At 39.0% G+C, this 23471-nt stretch overlaps 3 protein-coding genes and 1 long non-coding RNA gene across 4 annotated transcripts; 2 read left to right on the forward strand and 2 right to left on the reverse strand.

The window, feature by feature from the left end:
* Positions 1-219: 219 nt before the first annotated feature.
* On the forward strand, positions 220-5390 carry peak3 (PEAK family member 3). Its single transcript, XM_008407118.2, has 4 exons — positions 220-527; positions 791-924; positions 2356-2909; positions 3188-5390. The coding sequence occupies exons 1-4, from the start codon at positions 463-465 to the stop codon at positions 4193-4195; spliced, it is 1761 nt and encodes a 586-aa protein (XP_008405340.1). The 5' UTR covers positions 220-462; the 3' UTR covers positions 4196-5390.
* oaz1a (ornithine decarboxylase antizyme 1a) lies at positions 5283-11430 on the reverse strand. The gene is given in 6 exon segments (XM_008407119.2): positions 5283-5873; positions 6409-6494; positions 6824-6999; positions 7083-7169; positions 7171-7237; positions 11250-11430. Coding segments are annotated over 6 exon segments (654 nt in total). The 5' UTR covers positions 11357-11430; the 3' UTR covers positions 5283-5742.
* Positions 11431-14428: 2998 nt separating this feature from the next.
* LOC103463637 (uncharacterized) lies at positions 14429-16556 on the forward strand. Its single transcript, XR_533532.2, has 5 exons — positions 14429-14611; positions 14786-14867; positions 14952-15086; positions 15351-15427; positions 16361-16556. It is a non-coding gene; the product is annotated as an uncharacterized LOC103463637 (long non-coding RNA).
* Positions 16557-16563: 7 nt separating this feature from the next.
* Positions 16564-19648, reverse strand: amh (anti-Mullerian hormone). The gene is made up of 7 exons (XM_017304206.1): positions 19464-19648; positions 19166-19384; positions 18888-19057; positions 18011-18122; positions 17834-17933; positions 17318-17757; positions 16564-17219 (listed from the first exon to the last, which is right to left on the reverse strand). Exons 1-7 carry the CDS (start codon positions 19510-19512, stop codon positions 16819-16821), a joined length of 1491 nt encoding a protein of 496 aa, XP_017159695.1. The 5' UTR covers positions 19513-19648; the 3' UTR covers positions 16564-16818.
* Positions 19649-23471: the final 3823 nt, after the last annotated feature.

Below are 23471 nucleotides of genomic sequence, written 5' to 3' on the forward strand. Positions count from 1 at the left end.
AGCATATGAAGTTGATGCAAAAGCCTATAAAATTAGTTCTGTAACGTCACATGAGCTTAGGATGAAACACCGGCGAGTTGCACCTGGGAGAAACAGACAGAAACGAGCGCAACTTGAAGGCGCTCTGTTGCAACTGCTCTTCCTCCTTCTGCCGGCGTTGAGGTTAGCTCAGAGAGCAGCTTTGCCCTCAGTACAGAGACAACTCTTCCGGTGCCAACCTCAACCTCTGACGGAAACTGATCGCAGTAAGGCGTCAGCCGAGCAACACCTTTTAAAGACGAGTCGCTTTGAAATACGCAACCATTCAGATGAAATAGTAGGAAGCAGAAACTGAGGCAGACAGGAAGTCTTTAAAAGAGACGGTGAGTTGGCCTCCTGAGCTTCTAGTGTGCTAGAAGTCAGAGGAGGGAGATGCTGCTGAGGTGAAGGGAAAGGATTGAGGTGTTAAAGCTTAAGTTCTTGATGGCGTCTGCTTCTGGTAGCAGAGCGAAGGATCAGCCTCCAATACTGCCCGTCAAACAACACAGGTAAGGCGAAAGTACTTATCAGACTCTCATTAATTCGATTTTCTTTGAAAATGTGGAAAAATGAAAAAAAAAAAAAAAATCATTTTACAATAGTTATATTTTCACAGATCATTTGTCATTGTATGTTCAAGTATTTTTGCAGTGCATGTTCTTACTTGTAGAAAAAAAAATACAATATTCTACAAAAATCAGACTATTTCTGCAGAGGATGATTCTGCAGATATGCACGCTTTATGGGAGAACTATTCTGTGCATGCCTTCAGACGTTCCAGTGTGGAGTCAGACTCTGTTTTCAGCCCCGCTGGGTTTCAGCATCCCAGCTTTGCATTCAACGGCGACGTCTTCTCGGAGCCCACCGACTGTCATGCAGCCCAGTGTCCCATCCACCAGCGCTACGGTACGACTGCTTGTAACTCGTCATTTTGTGTAGGATTTAAATTCTGCACTGAATTGGCGACTGGTGTTGATTAGGGGAACAAACGGGAGGCGTAGTTCACTACTCTCCTCAGTTCGTCTTTCAGTTCGTGAGAACGACAGAGAGGAAGTGTAGCCCTACGCGACTTTTACTTTCAGCAAATTCCAAGTGAGCTTCAGAGTAGAATAACTTTGCAGGAAATTCGGGTCATCCAGCTGTCATAATAATAAAATAAGTTAAAATATGAGGTGAAACATACAAGTAATAAAAATACTGTAGTAAGTTCAAACTGAAAAAGTTAGTGCTCGTTTATTAAATTAAGGTAAATAAAAAAAATCAGTGGTAATTTTTTTTACATTTTTACCGCAGGGCTTCCTGTGTTTTAAGTTCTAAAATAGAAATAGTCTTTTCTGAAACAAGGCCATGTTAGGTAAATAGGTGCCTTACCTGTGTGTGTTATATACTTTATATTAGAGCAGATAAAGCTCTAAAATAAATGAATCTTATATTAAAGTGTGAACATCCCAAAAATCTAGTAAAAATGAAACCTTTTAATTGGTCACATTTATTCAGGGGTGGACAGAAGTTAAGAAACTATTGTGTTTAACTTAATCACTTTTGTTTCTATTAGTAGAACCCACACAAAATACTACTAATAAATGACAAGGTACTTTATGTTTCAAGCTGTCTTTGAAACTTGAATCTATATATTATTTAGTTCTTCACTGAAGTGCAAATATTATATAACACAGAAGCTTATTTCCCATTCATTCTGCAAGATGAATGGGAAATAATCTTTGTTTCATTAAAGAAAAACTATTATCTATGTAGCAGCTTTTTGGTTGGGAGGCGTGACAGGGAAAAGATGTGTGTCGGATTAGAGTACGATTAGGCTGTGCAGCAAAACAAACAAAAAAAGATGAATGGGAAATTTTCATCAAATGTCAATAGCAACTCATCCGTACATATTGAACTACAGATGTCCACAAAATTATGTGAAACACTGTGGACACACAGGAAAACACAGGGAAAAAGTTTTGACCACATGAAGAAAGGAAGGAGCAAAAGGGCACAGAAAGAGATGAAAGCAGCTGAAGTAATATTTAAAAGGAAATCCTGTCACTTTCTGCCTATTAAAAAGTGTCTCATTACCAAGGGTCTGACAAGAAGGTTCACAATGTTCTTATTTGACGTTCTTATTGTTGCATAACATACTGACAGAATTGGTTAGAGAAGAATATCTAAACCACTGAAGGTGTCAGCGATCCAGAAGTTGGAAAAATGTCACTGCAACCTGTTTTTTTCCCCCCCGCGATTGTACAACTATTTTGAGCATTTGCGACTCTTGAATAGAGCCTATTTCCTCTTATATTCTTGTTTAGATCTAAGGTTCCTTCTCATTGTGCTCCCCAGATCCGTTCAAACACCAGACGAGATTCTTCTCCGATGGCACGCCACCTCCTGTTCCAAAGAAGAAGCTGACCCGAACCCTCTCTCTTCCCGGCATTGATCCACCTGCGCACTGTTCCCTCTCTCCACTCTCTCCTCTGCAAAGACGTCCTCAGAACTTTGACAACCCCCTCTACATGATGGCACCGATACCCGACACTTTTATGCATGAGGAGACTCAAGACTTGGAACCAGCCAGAAGAAGCCCCTCTCCCTTGCAGCCCCTGTCCCACCTGACCTTTGACACCCCAGATGAGCACCTAGCCTCCATCTTTGGGAGCTTTGAGGACCAGCGTGTTGTCTCAGGGAGGATTCAGCATCGTCAGCTGCTCTTCCTTCGAAGCATGTCTAAGAGCGTTGAGGAGCGCAGCATCCTGAAGGTGAAAGAAAGGGATTGCGACTCATATGAGCCTCAGGATTTCCTGCTGTGTGAGGGCAGCAAGCCAAAGAAGATCGGAGGCAAGACCTACTATAGCTTCCAGAGCCCAAAGTTCCCCGGGAGGACGCTTGGTTTGAGGGTAATATTGCAGGGAAATCTCTTATTTCATATGTGGTCTTTTATGATTTGATATTTTTCATGGCAAGTTAGGTCTGACATACAAAGCACATTGCGCTAAAAACAATCTTGATCTTTATCAGCATTTGCAAATGTTCTAACCATTGTGGTGCCAACATAACTTCCTTTCAACAGCAACACCAGCTGCAGCTACAGACCTCTTTTTTGTCACATTTATCACAGAATTGCAAAACACTTTGATGCAACCAGTGCATTTTTGTTCCGTTGTTTGTTGTGTAGGCATGCAAAGGGACGAAGAACGCACCTTCGACTCGTAACAAAGAAAACCTGCACGCGAATGTGCAAGATGTCATCGCTTATTTTCAACCGAGCATCAACAAGGAAAGCAAAACCAGCGCGACGCAAGATCTTTCCACCGCTGGAGAGTCAGACTGCAGGGCTCCTGATCCGCCAGACGGAGGCAGCGACGAGAAAGCGTCTCGTCTCGGCATGACGTCTCTCACAGTTCACTCTCTCCTTCAGAGAGGACACTGTGTGAGCGTGGAACGTGACCTGCCGCACGCCACCCTGGAGGACTTTGTTCAGGACAGCTGCTTGGTGCAGCCCAGTGACGGTCAGAATTACAACAGACAGGTGTGTGTTCTGGTGCTGCAGGTCTTAATGGGCTTACACCACCTGCACAGCAACAGTGCTGCTGCAGCTGAGCTCAGACCCAAAGAGATCCTTCTGGTCTGGCCCGGCAGGGAGAGATGTAAAGGGGGAGATGTGCTGGAACGGGATGGTCAAATTGGTTGGGTGCAGGAGTTGTGGAGGAAATATGGCTGTCCTCGTGTGCTAGTGACGCCACAGTCTGCTGCTTCGGCCCCTCAGGCTCTGACCTCCATTAAATGCCAAATGGGAGCCCTAATTCATTTCTGCCTGCGCCCTCAGGAAACCCACAAAGACCCTACTCTGTCTGTATACCGAACGGGGCTCCTTCATTTGTCCTCTCTGCTTCAGAGCGAGAACGGTCCCCAGATGACGGACATAATAGCCACGCTGCAGGTGCTCCTGTGGGGGCCCCGGGTTTCCTTATCCGGCCACGGAGGCTCCTTATCGGTCACGGCTGTGCAGAACTGGCTGACCGTCAAGCGAGCCCTGCTGGTGATGAAGCTGGCAGAGGTGGGACTGAACCAGGATCAGCCTGGTGTGGACTGGGAGGACTGCATGTGTCTGAAGTATCTGCCATTTACCGATTCTGAAACGGTAATGGGTGCAGCTATGCAGCTTTCCAACATCCTGAGCTGAGTTTATACAGATGTTTCTTTTTTTAGAATCCGTCAGGTGCAGAGGACAAAATACTTTCAGAGAGATTCATCCTTCCTTTAGTTCCTCTGTTCATATTGATGTAAACTGGTCTGATAAAAATTTTAACTTGTTAAAATAAATATTAGGGATGAGATCCTTAACTGAGCAAGCCCGTTAGTGATCTCATGCATTTTAATATCCAATTTGCATTTATTCTCACCAATAAATCAACAGAAATGCTGCTACAATGCAAAGCAAGAACACACTGCTTTACCTCCCTGAATGTAGCCGCAGGACAAAGTCAGCTTTTCAGTGAATTAAAACAGAAATGATGGTCATCTATTCAATGCTGGCCAGACGTTTACATACTCCTTTATTTCAATTATGCATTTGAACCTTGTATTTTTTTTTTTAAACACACAGGGTCAAATTGTAATACAGATCTAAAAAAACAAAAGTATATGATGAATACATTTAATGTTTCATCTAAATTACACAGGGTGGAACACATGCACACCTCTCCACAAAATATATAAAGAAGCACAACACACTTTTTGTAACCATCAAACTGCTTGTATAATTCTGGCTGAAAATGTTGACATTGTGATAAATGGTACTTTCGCTTCAGCCTAAGAAGACGCATGTTCATTACTGCTCCTCGCTTTCAAATCGAAGCACAATGTACCTGCTGTCAAGCATGACATGAAAAATACAAAGACTACCTTGAAATTCATCAACTCCAAACACACATCAAACTCGGTTCTGGACAAATTAGCCTTGGGATTAAGCCTGTGAATATTTTATGGCTCGATAGTCGGGTCTCTACCAGGAAACCAATCTATTTGAATTAACTCTACCATTTCTGTAGTGAAGAATTGTTAAATATCCAGCCAGAGGTTTGGCTTTCTCTGCAGTATGCTTTTTTTTTTTTACATGTCTAAAATGTCTTACGTCTGGTTTTACATTACAAAACAATAGTACCCACATGATAAACTCGCCCATCTGTAAATTTGATCCCATGCTGTGCATCACCTAAAAACTTTGATTTTGTCAAATCTTTCACCGACATTACTCAGCCGACCACACGTTAAGGTGAGCACTTTTATTTAGTCGTTACAACATGCAGATCTCTACCACGTGGATCAATACAAATTAAAACCATGCACACATTAAAAAAATTATCAAGAAAAAAAAATCAGCTTATAATTACTATGAAAACATCTACTTACATGAGTACGATTTCAATTTATCTTAAATATACTATGGAGATATTCAGGAATCAGGGGTAGGATGGACAAGAACATTATTAAACGGTGGTGAGGATGTAATGCCCGGATATCATGCAGGCTCTCTGCTTTACATTCCTGATCTATTTAAACGTCTCAACTCTAGTGCAACTTTTACTGAAACACAGCACGCAGTATGTAAAGACAAAAGAAAAACCACCAACCTCAACCACACTTAACGACTAGAATGTACTCATTTTCAGAACTGATGTTGGTGTTGATTGAAATAGGAACAAACATTTGTAACTGCTCAGCGTTATTTTATTCGTCATCGGAGGAGTCTCGCTCGATGCTGTAAGCCATGAAGAAAGCGTCAGGTCGGGAGGGGACGAGAGGATGACCCGGTCTAACAATCTCAAAGCCCAGGAAACTGAACGTACGCAGCAGGGATGCTGTGGAGAAACGGCGAGGGAAGAGACATTCGTTAGCGCGAAATCAATACAGCGTCAACACTTAGAAACATATAAAGTTCTCTCAGAGCAAAAGTACATAAAACACGACATGGAGTATGCATAGAAATAATTCAACAACTTTAGAAACAAAAAAAAAGAAAACAAGTTTGTAGTGCAGCAAAAGCTACATTTGGTTATTAAAATTCATTTAAACAAAATTATTTTCAAGTACTTTTTATGATCTAACCTACATCAAGCAGAAAATAATTTGCTCCCACTTTTGGGAAGCATCAAATTGGATTTAGTGATTTACTGAAGAGAAACATTAAATTTAAAATGTACTTTTTATTTAAACAAAAAACACTTTATTTTAAACAAAGGAAAAAACAGAAAAATAAGCTTTATACCACAAACAAAATGTGTTTAAACTGATAAAATATATTTTTAAAAAGTGGTTTTGCTGCTGTGAGCCAAGGTGGTTTATTATTAAGCAATAGTTATTAGTTAAACCAAAGCCACACAAATATCATCTCACCTCTGTCGTCACGGTTCTTGTGAAAGCAGATGAAAACATGATCAGCCTGTAGTTGTTCTTCTGCAAATTCCAGCAAAAGTGCAAAACTGTTGAGAAAAAATAACATTTGTTCAAGGACTAAGAACTCTGAGGTAATCACAATACTCCTAATACAGGTTTATGAGTGAAAACAGAACGTATTGCTAATAAGCATCCAAATCCATTATAAAATGGGTTATACTTTATAACCCATTTTATAATTATATTAGTACAGTACAAACAGATAAGAAAACAGTAAAGGCATGACTTTAATCACAGACTAAAACAATAAAAGCAATCAGCTTCAGCAAAGATCAACGTCACTTCTATTTAATTTGTTGAAGAAAAACTGAGCTCCAGCACAGATGCAGAGAAAGATGCATTTACTCCTCCTGACCTGTCTTTGCTGCCTTCAGGCAAAGCTCCAGAAGGGATTTCAACATAAAGGTTTCCCCCCTTCAGCGCAGCCCTCCAGACACAATGTTTGCCTTCGGTGCGGCGGGGCTCAAAGAGCAAGAAACGCACTCTGCTGTTTGCAGGGGGAGACTCTTCAAGAACCAACAAATGAGCATCCTATGGAGAGAAATAAAGATGAGACGCCACAAAAGGAAAGGATTGCCTGAAAAAAAAAAAAAAAAAAAACCTGTTCCACGTACAGAGTAGAATAGTGTAGCTGAAAGATTGCGATCCCGCTGGTCATTCCCTCGCCCACCTGGGATCTTCAGGGGTGGGAGAGGGGCATCAGGAGCACCACAGAGGCCCCGGACACGGGTTACTGCAACAGCGGGAGCACCTCCTGGGACTGGAGATGCTGGAGAGGGACACAGACGCACACAAAGACGGAGCCATCGTAAGTGAAGTACTCAGACGCTCACAAACCAAACGTGCAATGCAGACGGGGGGTTTTGAGTTTATTGCACAACGGAGAGATATACGACTGTAAAACATTTGCTCAACTTAAGTTAATAAACACCGGGTAACACGTGGCGGGCAGAGTTCAATCAGCGACTGTGCTTTTCAAAAGAGACGCACACTTCTATATGATGACTCGTGAAATTTGAAACAAGCACATCAACATCCCAGACAGAAAGTTGGTTTATGTGCCACTTCTGTGATGACCAATTAAAAATAAGAGTTCCCAGTTAAGCGAGTCACCTTTCAGTGAAATATTAACTGCAAACTGAATACATTTCTTTAGACTTGAATTACCTTTTTCTTCTATTGAAACTTACTGCTATGCTCAGGGTTCCTACAAATTTTTCATTTTAAAATTTCACACTTTGGGTATTCAAAGTTGTTTTTGTTGCACTTAACATGTTTTAAATATAAATGTTTTATCCTCTAGTAGACAGCAGTGGGGATTTATTATCTGCATGTTCCATAAATCCAGTTGTAAGAGCCCATTTCACCGTTTTTTGACATTTGGGCTGAATTTGATCAACTCAATTTTAAAATGTCTAACACGTAAATGTGTTGCTGCATGTCTAAAATTGTAAGCTAATTATTTGAAGGCTTTAAGCCTCCAGTTTTTGGACCTAAATGTCAAGTTTAAACCGTCACTTATAGCCGTCTAAAAAGCAGAAAAAAAGCTCCCTTATCTAGAGTTTCTCAGGCACTTAGAAACAAACCGCTGAGGTCAAAAAGGACTTGCGGGAAATCAACGTTAAGACAAAAGCCTATACTAAATTACTTAATTTTTTGAATCTAGATTTCCTGTAGAAAACAAAATTAAAGTCAGAAAACAAACATATGTCCATACTTTCAAAAAAAAATGTTCCTATGCTTAAGACAGAAAACTATAAAAGCAAATACTAACTCCACCAAACCAACCTCCATTTTGCCATTTTTCCTGTGGTACATTCAGTTTATTCCAGAAACTATCGAGGGACGACGTCCTGCAGGTCTGACCATCGGCCTACTTTATTCTTTGACTAAACAGGTCGCTCCACTTTTCAACAAATGGAAAAATGCCATCCAGCTCTTTGATTCAGCTTGGCTTTTAGCACTAATGCTTGTGTTATCACATTTATTTTCCACCGTTCGTGAAGATCAGTCTGTTAGGGATTAGGAACGGGATCCATTAGCAGCACCACAAAGATGCTCTAGAACACAAATGTCACAGCTGTGCTGCATCTGGAATAGATGTGTTAAAACCAGCAAACACCCATTCTCATGGCTGACAATGTTACAATATCAGATTTTATAAAATATCATTTTATCTGAAGGTTTTAAGCTAAGAGTTAGACTCAATCAGATTAGAAACTCAAAATCGTATTTCCCCCCACCAGTGAACACACCAGACATAACAACTCTCATGTGGAATGTTGTCATTGAGGAAAGATTTAAGGTTAGCCGTTTTCCACCACAATGGCGTGTTTAAAAATGAAGTTGGAGAACATTCACGGATATAAAGCTCCAAAAAAAAAAAAAGAAAAGGAAACTACTCTTTCTGACATATCTGCAGATAATAGAAATTAGGGACGGAGCAAAAGTCATGGTGCTCCTTTTATTCGTTTGAACTTTGAACCTCGGTTTGTTAGAGAACCTGCTGGATTTGGACAATGTTTACAGCCTTTAGAAAATCTGAGAATTAAGGTAAGGTAAGCATCTACAGTCTCCAGTCTACAGAAAACCCACCAGAGACTGTTAGTTGCACTTGTCACACTTCAAAAGTGTGACACTTTTAGAGATTTCAAAAGTCCTCTTTTAGAGATTTACACATGGGGAGCAAGACATGACTTCTAGTCAATATCACAGCATCTCAACAGTGACTGCCTTACAATAATCTGACCTGCTGCTTGTAAGCACACTACAGCGGCTGAGCAGATTTGGCATTTTAAGGACAGCATCAGACATTCAAAAGAGCTTTGACTTCCACTATTTTTACCTCGTGTTGCACACAGATCACGTCGCGCCACCCTTCTGATTGTGGGACCGCTCAGCTACATGATTACCGCACCCACTAGAGTTGTTGACTGTAATGGATAAAAGCCCAAACTGACCCACTCAGGGAGCGCTCACCTCTGCTTCAGACCAACAGCTTTTGTTCGAGGGACTCGAGCACAGAAAGACACATTCAACCCAAGCACATTTCAGGTTGTCTTTCTTTGAAACAGGATATGTATTTTTAGTATATACTTTATAATAAATTTAGAAAATCATAAAACTTATTTGCCAAAAAATTAAACCAAATTCATAGAGTTTACTGCATTTATCATAGTTCTTAAATAGGAACAAAAATTGACCTGACAAAATCGGAGAATAGAAATAAGCCACAAAATCCTAATTACTCAATGTGAGCTCAACCCTTCAGACACACTTGTGTATCTAAGCACTACTTAATTTCAATTAAAAAAAAAAAAAGCTCTGGCATGTACCACAAGCGGTTACATAACCCCAATCTGACTCAGCGAACAAACTGATGGCAATAAAACAAATCTTTAAGGCAATAAAGCTGGCATGATTGAGAAATAGTCATTATAAAACTATCAGCTGACACTTATTCCTTTATAAACAATCAATGTTCATTTGATGTCCATCAGTACAAACTAACAGTGTTTTGAAAATGTACATCTGACATTTGAAAATGTTACACAACTCATCAATACATCCAGTGGAATAATTGGTCAAGGTTAAAGCTATGATAATAATAATAATTGTACCATCTAAGAGCAAATGTACACTGTGTATCATTAGCTGTCTCAGAGTCCTCTATGCCACCCCCTTTCGCAGTGCAGTGGAAATTTCCTTCGAGAGCTTTAAAAGACGTCAGAACTGGACAGACCGCCTGAATAAAATCTAAATAAACGCCTCAACACAGAACAGGAAAAACGTACCAGTAAAGCATAACTCATGATTCCGGATAAAGACATAAGTGAGCTAATCTGCCCTGTTAACATTTTAATTAACCCTGACACCTATAATCCACCAACCAAGTGAATATCGATCACTGTAGACGCCGAATCAGAATCAGGTGGAGACAATGGTTGCTTAAAATAATCACAGCACCTTCGCCTGATTGGCCAGTTGCAAAATAAATCTGCCTTAAATGGGATTTTCGGAAAATGTCCAAACACTTGTAAGCATGTGAGACAGATGGGGGTAAAACACGACTCATCACGAAGTCGGTTGGCATAAAAAGTAAATAAAATAATCCTTTTCTAAGTGTTTTCATACAACAGCAGCATGATATACTATACAATTTAACGAAACTGTTATGTTTTTGTGTCAACTATTAAGAATAACATTATCATGGCAGCGACAAAAACAACATCGATGACATAACCCCATGAAGGATAGGTAAAGTTGGCTTAAAATGAAGAATTTTATCCGTATCCGCCATGCGACTAAATTACAATTTAATTATTTAAGCGTTAAATGTTTTTGATTTGACGATTAAAAATAAATTCAAAGCTAATCTTGCTCCAAACAGCTAACGTGTAGCACTTAGCATCGGGCTAACACATTTCAGTTGCGTTTCATGTATTAGCCATTCCGTTAGCATTAGCTAGCTAATAGACTGTCAACAACGTTACGTGACTTCTGTCTAATTGCTGGTTACCAATGTACAGTATATATTTAAAATTGTAATGAACTGTATCAATTATACGTTTATATATCATTTATAAACTTTTGTTAAATAAAAAAATCCTGACAACTGTTTAGGAGCGTCAAATACCATAAAAAATCGTGTTATTGTGAACAACATACATGACTTGTGCCAGTCGTTCCAGTAAATAGACAGTAGTACACCTTGCTTAGGCCGCAGCTTTAGAACTTAGCGTTTAGCTTTTTTTTTTCTAAAACAGCTGACACCGACATACCTTTCCGGTTTATTACTGGACTGCTCAATAACAGGCATCTCGGGTCTTTCTTTTTCTCTTACAAAACAATGACTATTCAAAATCGTCTGTAGGTTGGATTTAACCATCCGGCCAGCGTCCGCCACAGGCTGCTCGCTCCGTCTCCTCTCCTCGTCGGCTGATGCCAGAGTCAAGGCTGCGAGCTGCGGTTATCAGTCAGGGGAGTGTCCCGATAATTGTGACGTATAGGGACAAGACAATCAGACCATTTAAATTATCCCGTGACACTGTTTAATATTACTTCTATAATTGTCCCTTTTAGTTTGTTTTGCAGTGTCTCTAAATAGATCTGTTTCTATGGTAAATGACATGCTGTTTTAATAGTGTTGAACCTTATTAAGAGAAACATGTTGGAAAAATATACTTTTATGAGTTAAGTAATATTATAAAGTGTAACTATTCTTATTTAAAGAAAAACCGAATGCAAGTAACTTAAGGACAAACATATTTTGACCAAAATTACACCCGACTCAGACACACACTAGTTCAACTTAAAGTGAGACTTCTTGTTTGTGTAAAAGCTCTGTTACTCTATGGTTATTTTCTGAGCTTGTGTTCACCCATGCATTAAACTTGGTTTGACAGAAAGGGTTTTGGAAGAAAATGTGCCCCACATCCCAATCTTGAAGTTGAGAGAACTAAAACAATAAATAAAAATAATAATAATACGTAGATCAAGAAAGTAGAATTAATTTGACCTATAAAGTTTGGGACATTGTGTGCCTTTCTTTTATTAATGTACGAGGTCCTTTCAATGTCCTGATCCATTTTCTTCGAAAATCACACTATGTTGTTTTATTGAAATATTGTGTCTTTGTGATTGAGCAGGTAAAAACGGAAAAGTGCAGCTTGGGAGAGCTGATGGTAAGATAGATGAAACTAGATACAGAGAATACTTGGAAGAAAACCTGTCAGAGTCTGACAAAGACTTGAGGCCGATGAAGAGGCTCATTTTCCAGCAGAACAATGACCCTAAACATAAAGCTAGAGCTGTCACTGAATATTCATGTGTTAGAATGGCTCGAAGACCTGAAACCAACTGAGCCTCTATGGTGAGACTTGAGAATTGTAATTGATTTCTCTATTAAACAACGCTCCCAATAAAAATGTTAATGTTTCGGGCTGTAGCATAATAAGAAATTGTGAAATTGTTCAAGGGGTACGAATAGCGGTGTGAGGCTCGGCAGGGCCGTGCAGAGACCACTAAAGGGGCAGGTGCACAACAACAAAAAAAGGGCACATCTAACCGCATTCTAGGACAGAATATTAGCAAAGCCACTCAGCTTTCAGAGTTTAATAAACAATGATAAATTTCCAAAATGTGACATATACCATCAAAGCTAATGAACATCTCCATATAGAGCATAACACTATGTAAGATATTTTATTAGTAATTTCTTTCTGCAGGTCTATTTTGTTATAGGAAAGTATTGCAATATTCAAACCTGCAATTTAGCAAGATATGTAAATCAGAGCTAGACCAGACATATTTTGTCTTTACAGAATTGCACTATTAAAAATGTAAACAAGGACACAATGCAACCTTTTAGTGGATTGTAATTTATAAAAAAGAGCTGCCTGTTTGCTGCAGTGGAGATGAAGATGGTCCATTCAGGAAAGCAGAGCCGCATCAAACTTTAATGTGGAACTGCAGAAAAACGAAAAAAAAAAACAAAAGTAAAAATTTCATTGTTAATGCATGTCACCATGAGAAAAGCCTACTGAGTTTTGCTTAAAAAAAATTTTTTTTAAAAATTTAAATCACACATTTTTGACTCATGAAGTTAACTTTTTTTGCAAAACAAACTTATTTGCGCTTGTCAGAAATCTTTTCTTGCTATTCTAAGTTTTTGGTTGTGACTCAAAGTTTTGCTTGTGATTCCCATATGACGTCTTGAGCAGGGCCTAAAATCACAACAAAAGATTTATGATGTGTGCAAATAAATGTTTATGTTTGGTAAAAAATGAGTGAATTAAAAAAAATCTTTTGAACAAAACTTTTTTTTTTTTAAGGAATCATTACAAGTCCAAAAGTTTTGATTACAATTTTATTTTACTTAACTGAGGTTTTTTTTTTTTTTCATTGAATAATTGAGAAACAAATTTAACTTAATACTGTGCGAACCAGACCCTAAACTTAAAGTCTGGATTGAGTTTTTTCACCTTCATTAATGTCACTTTTATTACATACATTATATCTATCATGGTAATTCAGGGTGAGTTATTTTTAATTCTAAATGAATATCCTTGTTGTATTATTATTTAAGTGATATTCTCCTTCAAGATACATTTATATAACTACATTAGGCAGCAAATTAAACTAGAAGATCAGACATATATCCATTATGGAGATGATCGGTTTTGGACGGGCGATGTGCCCTTATTGCAAAAGCGATACTGAAGAATGACTGATATCATTAAAGATACAGGGGAGAAGCTCTTTAGTTATCTTGCTTTGCTAGCAAAGTCGTTAGCTAGCAGCTAGCTAATAGCACAACAGCAACAGCCTAATGTCTGTATGATAWAAATAGTGAATCGATAGATAAGAACAGTTTCTCCTCACCTGGCTGTCTCCTCCCGCTCAGTAGTTCTTCAGAGAAAGGCAGACGCAGAGGCCTGTCAGTGTCTGTTGTATTTCATTACCTCTCTGCTTAAACCGCGACTACAAGCTGAAGCAGAAACGATATTTCAATCTTTTCCGTCATCTTACAAGTAGCAAGTCTACTCCACTTTATTCACCAAAAACGTTTTTTTTAATATAATTCACCAAAAGCTGTTCTGTAATCTGGAACATTCGCTAGTTGAGCTCCGCAGTTAGCCGCCTTATCTCACTGCGCAAAAGGCAACTGCGTCATGCGTCACGGCCTAAAGGTCAAAGGTAACAAGGTGACCGGCTTATTATGTTGTACAAAAAAGAAACAAAAAAAGCAAAGAATGTTAGTACATGTTTTTATGTGTCAGAAGAGGGCTTAGGAAATAATACCAAAAAAAATAAAAAAATAAAAAATTTGACCAAAAGGGCACTTGGGGGCAAGGAGCAAAAAGGGCAGGTGCTCAAGCCCCCCCATCTCCCCCTCTGCACGTGCCTGAGGCTCGGCATGCTACTCCTACTTTTGGCACACTTCTCCAACTGTTAGTAAGTATTAGGGAGCGCTATCAATGTCGTCTTCCTTTCACCCCCTGCCCCCGCGCCTCTCTTCTGTTGCTGTCAGTCAAGAAGCTCAGGAGCATGTTGAAGGGTTTGTGTGACACTTCCCTCTACTCGACTCAAAACAGGGATCATAACTTTTCCGACCCTTGCGTCTTTGCAAAGGGAAACTCAGGTATGTTTACTTTCTGATGGCTAACGTATAGCAAACCTGTGAGGTCCTTCCAGCAAATTTTGATAGCTCCATGTGTTTGCAGGCCCCGATTTAGACCTTTTAAATTGTACATTGAAACATGGTTTGCCAAAAGGAAAAACAATGTACTTATTTGAGACTTTGTTTTTAAAACAGATTCAGTTTGGACCAAGGCTTCATCCCAATTCTCAGAATTCAGAAGTTAGGCCTGGAGCGAATAAAGAAAAAAACATCAGAAGTAATACTAATGTGCACCATGAACAGCCATCTGGGTGTGTGGACGCCACTCCAAATTCTCTGACGCGTTTCCGTCTTTCCGCAGTGTCTTACGAGCGGATTCTGTCCATTGAAAATTTGAACGACGTTCCAAATCCATGGAAGGGATTTACGATGAACCGCTGTTTGGTGGTGGCGCTGGTTGTGCTTCTGGTGAGCTCAGGAGTAACTGAAGTACATGGTGAGTGCTCGCTTGCCATCACTTTTATTCATTTTATGTACACACATGGTTCAATCTCAGGCTGTCAGATTGTTGTTTTTTTTTTTTTTTTTTTTACTTATTTCAACAATAGGTTCAACCACAACACAGATATTTAGTCAGTTCTGCTACGACTAATACTTTAGTGTATTATTTATTTTAAACACAACACATGATAGTTTCTGTCTAATCTTTAACTAGTTTGTTTCAGCAGACTTGAGGGTGTTTTATATTTGTGTGTTTTAGAAGCTCTGGATTATTTTGTGGAGGAGACGGGTATCGGGTATCTGGTTGACTGTCTCCAGACAGGTACTCTACCTGAGGTAGGATCTGTCTCTCCAATGCTGATCCTTTGCATGTAACTCTTTCTGTCTAAACAAAGATATTTAGGATTAGGGGTTCTATAGATACATTTCATACAAAGCTTGAAAGTGGATTATTTTCATCCTTTTGATGGCAGTACATTACTCACAGTAGTAGAATATTCACAATCGTTAAGCCATTTCACAGACTATCACGTTACAAAATCACACTTCAGTATATTTTGTTGGTATTTTGTTCGTGCTAAACCAACACTAATTAGTGTGTAATTGTGGAATGAAAGGAATTTGATGCATCTTATTTCACTATTTTATTTTATTTTTTACATTCCCCAAAAGATTTGCAGCTGGAGTCAGATCATTTTCCTTTCACTTTATAATAAAGCACTATCTTGTTTTGTGTTGTTGTTTTATATAAAATACAACACTATTTTTGTATTAGTTGGTATTTCTTAACCTGATAAAATGTAAAAGAAAACATGAACATAATGCATTTTGTAAGGTAACATTTCTTGAAAAGTGTTAAAGGACAAAATTAGGAAGTTAAACTCATGTCAAGACAGACTTTTACAAAAGTACTGCCAATACCTGAAATGAAGTAAAAAAGACTTTTACTAAAAACCTTTTTACTTTTTACATTATTTTATGTTTATAAAATAATTTCATGTAGGAGAATAGATGGTAACTTTATGTTAAATCATTATTGAATGCCTCTTCCACACTCTAATCTGTCTCACATCAGCACAGAAAAGCTGTAACTTTGCTGAAGTTTGTAGTTTTGGTGTGATTATCATTGACCCACATCTGGCCATCACTTGTCTAGAGATCATTTTTATTCAGAGTATTATATTATTCATCATGCTTTAATATTATATCCGTAATGTGAACTTGCCTTGCCATTTAGAATCAATGTTGTTTCCTATTTTCTGCCCTCAGTTTTCCATATGGGACAGTGTCACAAGTTGGTGGGGATCCGAAGAGGTCGGAGCAATACGAAGAAGAAAAAAGCCAATAGGGAGGAAAGCAATCTTGAAACCGAAAGCTAACGAGTGAAACACAAACATGAAGCTAAGTTACATGTTTCTTTATCAGACTCCAGAATAAATGACAAAGAACCCCCCCAAAAAACACATACTGGCTTTGAAGATGGTGTTTTTAATACATTATCATTTAACTACTGTTTATCTTTGACTGTGCTTGTAAGACAAAAAAATATATATATATATGACGTGCATCATGCAACATTTACTTGAAAGTAAAATCTAAAGAAATCTATGTAAATAATATGAATTTACTGCACCATTTAAATACTGCATGCAGCAAAAATTAAAAAAACAAAAACAAAACACTTATTTCTCTCTGGAGAACAACAGCTCAGGCATTCCGAAACACTTTTAGCGACATCCGCACTCCTTGGCCACCATGTCCGGCTTGCTCGTGAGAAAGCTGCCCTCGTCGTTCCAGTCTATCACCTCCAGGGGGTCGTAGGCCAGCGGCACGCAGCAGGGCCCCCGCTCGTTCACGTCGCCCCGCTCGGTGTGGTAGGTGAGCAGGACGGCGTGGTTGTTGCCGTTGATCAGCGGGATCGCGCACGAGCCGCGGCAGTTGTTGAGGTCGGCACTCTGGGGACCCAAGACGAGCTTTTCCAGGGACACAGTGAGGCTCCCGAGCCCACAGATGGGGCCCCTGGTTGAAGGGCCTGCTCTGGTGGCCCTCAGCTTTCTCTGCATGTTGTACGCACGGGTCACCATCTGCAGGGCCTTCAGGAGGAGGAAAGCGCAGTACTGGCTCTCTCCTGTTTGGAGCAGAAAATAAGATATTGTCGTTTTATTTATTTATTGTTTTGATATCAGGCTCAAACAATGTAAACGAGAGGCTGATGCTTTTGCACACCTTCTGCTGACGAATCTTGCTTCTGAAAAGCACTGAGCTGCCTCAGCCTCTCCAGCTTCTCCGATGCTGTTTGAGGCACCATTCCCTGCCTTATCAACTCTCTTATCTGCCGCTCGTTCGTTTCCAGCCTCTGCCCCAGCTCCCCAAGCAGAGCAGGGGAAAGGGCCAGCTGTCCAGGACGGACCGGGAAGCTGGAGCTCCAGCTGCTGAAGGAAAAGATTGTCGGGGCAGAGGAGTTAATGATCTCCGCCAGCAGGGTCTCGCTGGTGGAAAGGCCAAGAGCCAGGGGAGGAAGGGCCTGCAGGGAGTCGAGCCGCAGCAGAGGGGGCTCGGCGTGTTGCTGCGGCAGGCCGGCATCAAGGAAGCGTCTCAGCTCACACAGGAAGGAGAGAGAAGTTGTCTGGGAGGAGGCCGCTGACGAACCCGACCCGTTTGCATGTCTGAGACAGAGACGACAATGAGAATTCGGTCCGGCACCACATCACTTGAAAGAAGGAACATGAAACCCAAACCAGCCTCGTATCGGTTCCTGTTTCTGCAGCGAAAAGCAGAATTGGGGTCAGGCGAACGTCGCTTCCTGATTTTCCACCAATAAGGACGTCTTTCAGGTTTTCTCCTGCATGACAGGAAACCGTGACGAGGTCGAAGATGACACACGAGACATTGAAAACAAAAATAAGCAGTATGTCTTACTCGTGCTGGGGGATTTTGCCTGAACAGAAATATTCCACTTCTGTTCAACATTTCCCTCAGATGATTTTCCTGTTAGCAGGATGTACAACGTCCTCCCTGAAAAGCAAGCAGACTAGAAAAAAAAACAAACAACAACCTTGTGGTCAGAACACAGTGAAACCTGCAACTTCGGGGAAAATAATTGGTATTAAATTCAAAAAACAATAAGATGAATCTCAGACTAAGTTGCTGCTGCTTAGGGTTTCCCAAAAGAACTTCAGAATGACCCAATTAAAAATAAACATGCTAATTTAATAAAATGTATTCTTTCTTTCTTTCTTTTTTTAAATTGACATATATTCTAGGAAGGAAAATATTAATTCATCAGTCATTCCATAATTTAATATCGAAACGCAGAACGTTTTCTGATGCTCATTAAAAATAATTAACTTTGAAGAGAAAAATAATTTTAAAAAGCCCCAGCTTTACTAGTCTGCATTGAAACACTGTACACTGGTTACAACTTATATGACTAAATGGATACTAAACAAACAAACAAACAAAACAAACATTCAGTTTCTGCAATTTACTCAATGTTGTATTTTTTGTTACATAATGTGATGATCAAGTTAATTCTGCAATATAGTCTGCATAATTTAACTTGCTAGTGAACCATGCATTAACCCTTTCATGCATTTTGATTTTCTTAAGGCATAAAAAAATGTAGGAAAAAAAATTTGTAAAGAAAAAAAATTTAATATTTTTTTAGGTGATCAGTTTCATGTAATTCTGCTTGAGGTCTCAAATACTCTTGGACTTGCCATGATATGGGTAATTTTCTTAACACATAAAAAATGTCACACATTTTTACAACAGAGTGTGTTTTTTTTTTCTGTACCTGTGTGTTTGGCTGCAGAGACTGACTAGAGAAAGTGACGCCCAGCTCTCCGTCTGTAGGGGGGCTTTTAAATGCTAAGACCAGCACCGGTTTCAGCTTCAATAATTGGGATTGCGGGAGGTCAAAGGTTACCATGAGGCCTTCCTGATCATCTTCGTCTGACACAAGCACTAGTGGAGAAAAAACATGCAAGCATGACAAAAATAATAAAATCTTGTTAAAAAAAAAACAAAAAACAAACAAACAAAAAAACGGTCATAGATTGTAAATGCCGATACCTGCAGCCGGATCCAAAACCTCCACGCCTTTTCGGTCGTTCCTTCGTATTCCCACGCTGAGCTCTGATAGGACTGATCGGGGTGAACTGTCGGATTCACTGCAGATCCCAAACGAAGCCGGACTGCTGGCTAGAAGTTCACCGTCTTTCCCAGTGGCGTCATGGAGAGCCGCTACCAAGTCGTCCACAAAGCAGGGGCCATCCCGATGCGCTGCGGAAGCTGGAACATGTGGGGATCAGATCAGAAGAGCTGCAGAACAAACAAAGCCAGATATGGGCATACGCCACCTCAGCCTGACCTGTTACTGCAGGACCAAAGCAGCTCCAGAGCAGGATCAACAAGAACATGTTTCACTTTTGCCGGCGTGAACACCTGTGCGGTCAGACGTCTCTGAGCTGCCTATTTAGTTTGGGTCAAGCTCTGGCGGATGGGAGTAACATCCTCCCACCTTTTTCTTCTCACTAACGGAGGAGTGGGGCACTGAAATGATAAAAAAAAAAAGAAAAAAGGCGGCTGATGTGTCCTTGAGGATTTGAAATGTTCACCGCTCAGGAAGGCAGAAGGCAGGTTTGGGGTGGCTTGTTGAACATCTTTAACTTTGAGAAGTCAGAGCAAAAACAAGCATAAAGGGAGGATTTAACTGGAAACAAACGCAGATTAATGGTGGACCATTAGGTGTCGTTTTCTCTACTAATGCTGCCAACTAATAGCACACAACATAGCTTGCAAGTGTTGAAAAATTACATCTACATTTCTACGAAGCATTTTACAGAAAACGCAACATATTTAACACAGCGTAGCCTAAAAGGAGTTAAAAGAAAGTTTGCAAATCTACTGGTAGTTTTAAACACAGGATTAAAATTTAATAGTAGTGCATCAAAAGTTTTTACTTACTACTGAAACTAATTAAGGCCTTTATTTATAAGGAATATATTTCTCCTTTTGGAGGATCCAGAAGTGAATTTCAAAAAATTTAGCATCATTTGATTAAACATTACAAAAAAAGGAGATAAAAAAAAAAAAGCACTACCATTCACGTTATCCCATGAAACAGTTCTGGTTATGGAGTATCTGAAATTGTAGCAGACAGGGGAAACAGATTCCCTATAGAGACACTACTCCCTTCAGGTTCTCACCAATTCAGCCTTGTTTTGCAGACAGTCAAGGTCTTGGGGCCCATGAAGCGCCTCTGAATCCCAGGAGATAAAGGATCGACCCATTCATGGACATCGCTACTCTGTCAGCACCAAGTGGCAGGAGAGAAAGCTTCACTTTCTCAGGGAAAACAGCAATGTTATTTATTCGTAAGAGAGCATATAGTGGTGAAATGGAAGAAAAACGATGAACGGCTTTGAATGCATTTTTTTATGTTTTTACAAATAATCTGAAAGGTACGATGTGCATTTTTATTTAGTGCCAGTTACATGACATTTCATGACATGAACATGAAATTTGATGATGTCAATTACAGCTTTGTCTCCATCCACTCCTTGAAATGCACAAGGTCAGAAGCTGACTCTTCCTGTCATGGTTTTGTACCAACGGATTCACCACAGGAACAACGAGCCACTCAGTCAAACTGAAATGAGTTCCACCAATAACACACAGGTAGGTTTAGAGATTCTTTACATAGTTTATCTTATTGGAAGATAAATCAAACTCAGTTGGACTGGATGAAGAGTGTCTGTGTGTGTTCAAAGCTTAGGATATTGTTCTAACCCTCTTTCAAACTCCCCCATAACTTTATCCTTTATCTGCCTGTTGGGGTTCCTGGACCAAGAAACTTCATGAGACACAGGCAGACTCTGCAGACTAACTATGGGACTTCTGAGGGCCATTAACGTGATATGGATATGAAAGCATGTCACCGTTTTTGGAATTTAGCTATGAAACATATTTTGAAAACGTAATTTCCATTCCACTCAGGGGCGGATCTACTGGGGTGGCATTTGCCACCCCAAATGAGAGCCTTGCCACCTCTGTTGCCACTCCAGGTGGCGACTATGAATTCAATAAATAGTTATGGCAAATCGGACATTAAGCGCATGTCCGATTTGCGCTTAATGTCCGATTTGTTATCGGAATCTCTTTTTTCCAATAACATTGAATGCAACACAATGTAACCTGACGTCACCAGCTTGAATTTACCAAAATTAGTAACTATTGTCAAGGCCCTCTACTTTGAAGCCTATATTATGCAGTAAAAATGTCGAATTTGAACAGCGCTTGTTATCTTCCCTGCGTTCAAGTTTTTTCTACTCTTTGTGGCGTTTTTTTAAATAAATGAAAGTGTGCAATACCGCCACCATCTGGTCTGGAGTGTGAACTGGAGCTAATGCCGATTATCAGGATTTACATCACACATCTGAAAATGTATTGGGTACTTTCTTAAAAATTACATCATGATAATTTTTTTTTTATTGTATGCAATTTTAATAAATAGTAAAAGATTATGAAGGCACTTAAAAATTCATACTTTTTAAGTACATATGCCTACATATTACATTAAACACACTTTAAAGGTGCCTAAAAGACATACTTATGCATATGTATCAATTAGTTTTATTTTGTAATCAGGTTACTGCGTGATGCAGACTTCTGCCCAGGTCCCTCTTGAAAATGAGATCTGGATCTCAATGGGGTTCACCTGGTTAAATAAAGAAAATTAAGGCATACTTTATTAGCCTAAAATTTACACTGAGATGTAATTTAAAACATACTGAAATTAATCATCTAAAGTAGTGTTAAGTGAATTTTAAAAAATTATATTTTGAGCATATATTTTTAAATATGCACAAAATATATTTTAAATATACTTGAGAAAGTGCATATTTACACTTGGGCAAAAATATATTTAGTTCACTTAAAGTATACTTTTATTTAATATATTAAAAGTGTATTTTGGTGCAATTATGTTTAAGTGTGTTTAAAGTTTTAATTTCAAAATTGGTACAAGTATACTTTTGGTATACTTCAGATATACTTATAGGTAGTACACTTAATACTTAGTATACTTAAACTGTACTTTCACAAATTTAAGTATGTTTGAAATATACTAAAGTATACTTTTTTTTCACTTGGGTGAACTGAGCCATAGTTTGTCATGTTTCACCTCCTGGTTATTTATTATAGTTTAATTGCTAGATCAAATCACTGCAGCCTTATATTTTATTGGGGAATCAAAATAATCTTATAATTTTACTTATTTATTTATTTTTATTTAAAAATCTGGGGTGCATTTGAGTACAGCATTATTACTCAGCCCAAAATAAAATCGAGTGAAATCAAACACTTTCAGAAGTAACCTGTAATAAACAAAGTCCATCTTTGTCATAGCATATACACCAATGTTTACACTGTTTTTCAATGCTTCCATGCAATGCATGCAAGGCACCTATTGCTCTATACCAGTGTTTCCCAACCCTGGTCCTCAAGGCACACTGACCTTTTATGTTTTAGATGTTCCCCTGCTTCAACACACCCCATTCAGATGATTGCAAATCAGCAAACCCTGTTAATCAGCCATCAATTGCAATCATGTGTGCTGATGATGCAGGGGAGCATCTAAAACATGCAGGTCAGTGTGCCTTGAAGACCAGGGTTGGGAAACACTGCTCTACACCTATAATTAATTTGGTTTTAAGAGATGAGTGTTTTCTAAAGGTAACGAACTGCAACCAAGTATAAATCAGATTTTTACTTTTGTGTTGAATGTCTCTTATACAATATATTTACCATTAAAAACAAACAAAACACAACGCTTTTCTGCAAAATTCAGCAACTGCACAGTTCTTGTTAAATAGTGTAAGATAAATAGTAGGCCTATTTCAAAAGAGCAGAAAAAATCTTATGTTTTTTGAACAATAATAATATTTGTTGCTAACCTGTTGCTTATAGATGGGTGTGTTTACTGGTTACCAAGTGCCACGAAGTGAACATCAGATTTTTACCTTTGCAAAATTTGGCAACGGCAAATGTCTTCTATCTAATCAGGTAAGCATTATTTTTGAAAGAGCTTATGTTTTATAAACTATAAAACTTATTAATTTGGTTTTAAGAGATGAGCGTTTTCTACTGGTAACGAACTGCAACAAAGTATAAATCGAGATTTTTACTTTTGTGTTGAATAAAATATTTAAAACTAATGACAAAAAGAATTAACTTTTCTACAAAATTCACTAACTAAACAATTATTAAGTATAAAATAAGTAGTATTTCGAAAGAGCAGAAGAAATCTTATGTTTTTTGATCAATAAGAATTTTTGTTGCTAGCCTGTTGCTAAGAGATGGGTGTGTTTACTGGTAA

Source organism: Poecilia reticulata, linkage group LG4 (genome assembly GCF_000633615.1).
Source record: "Poecilia reticulata strain Guanapo linkage group LG4, Guppy_female_1.0+MT, whole genome shotgun sequence".
In the NCBI taxonomy this organism is placed as follows: Eukaryota; Metazoa; Chordata; class Actinopteri; order Cyprinodontiformes; family Poeciliidae; genus Poecilia; species Poecilia reticulata.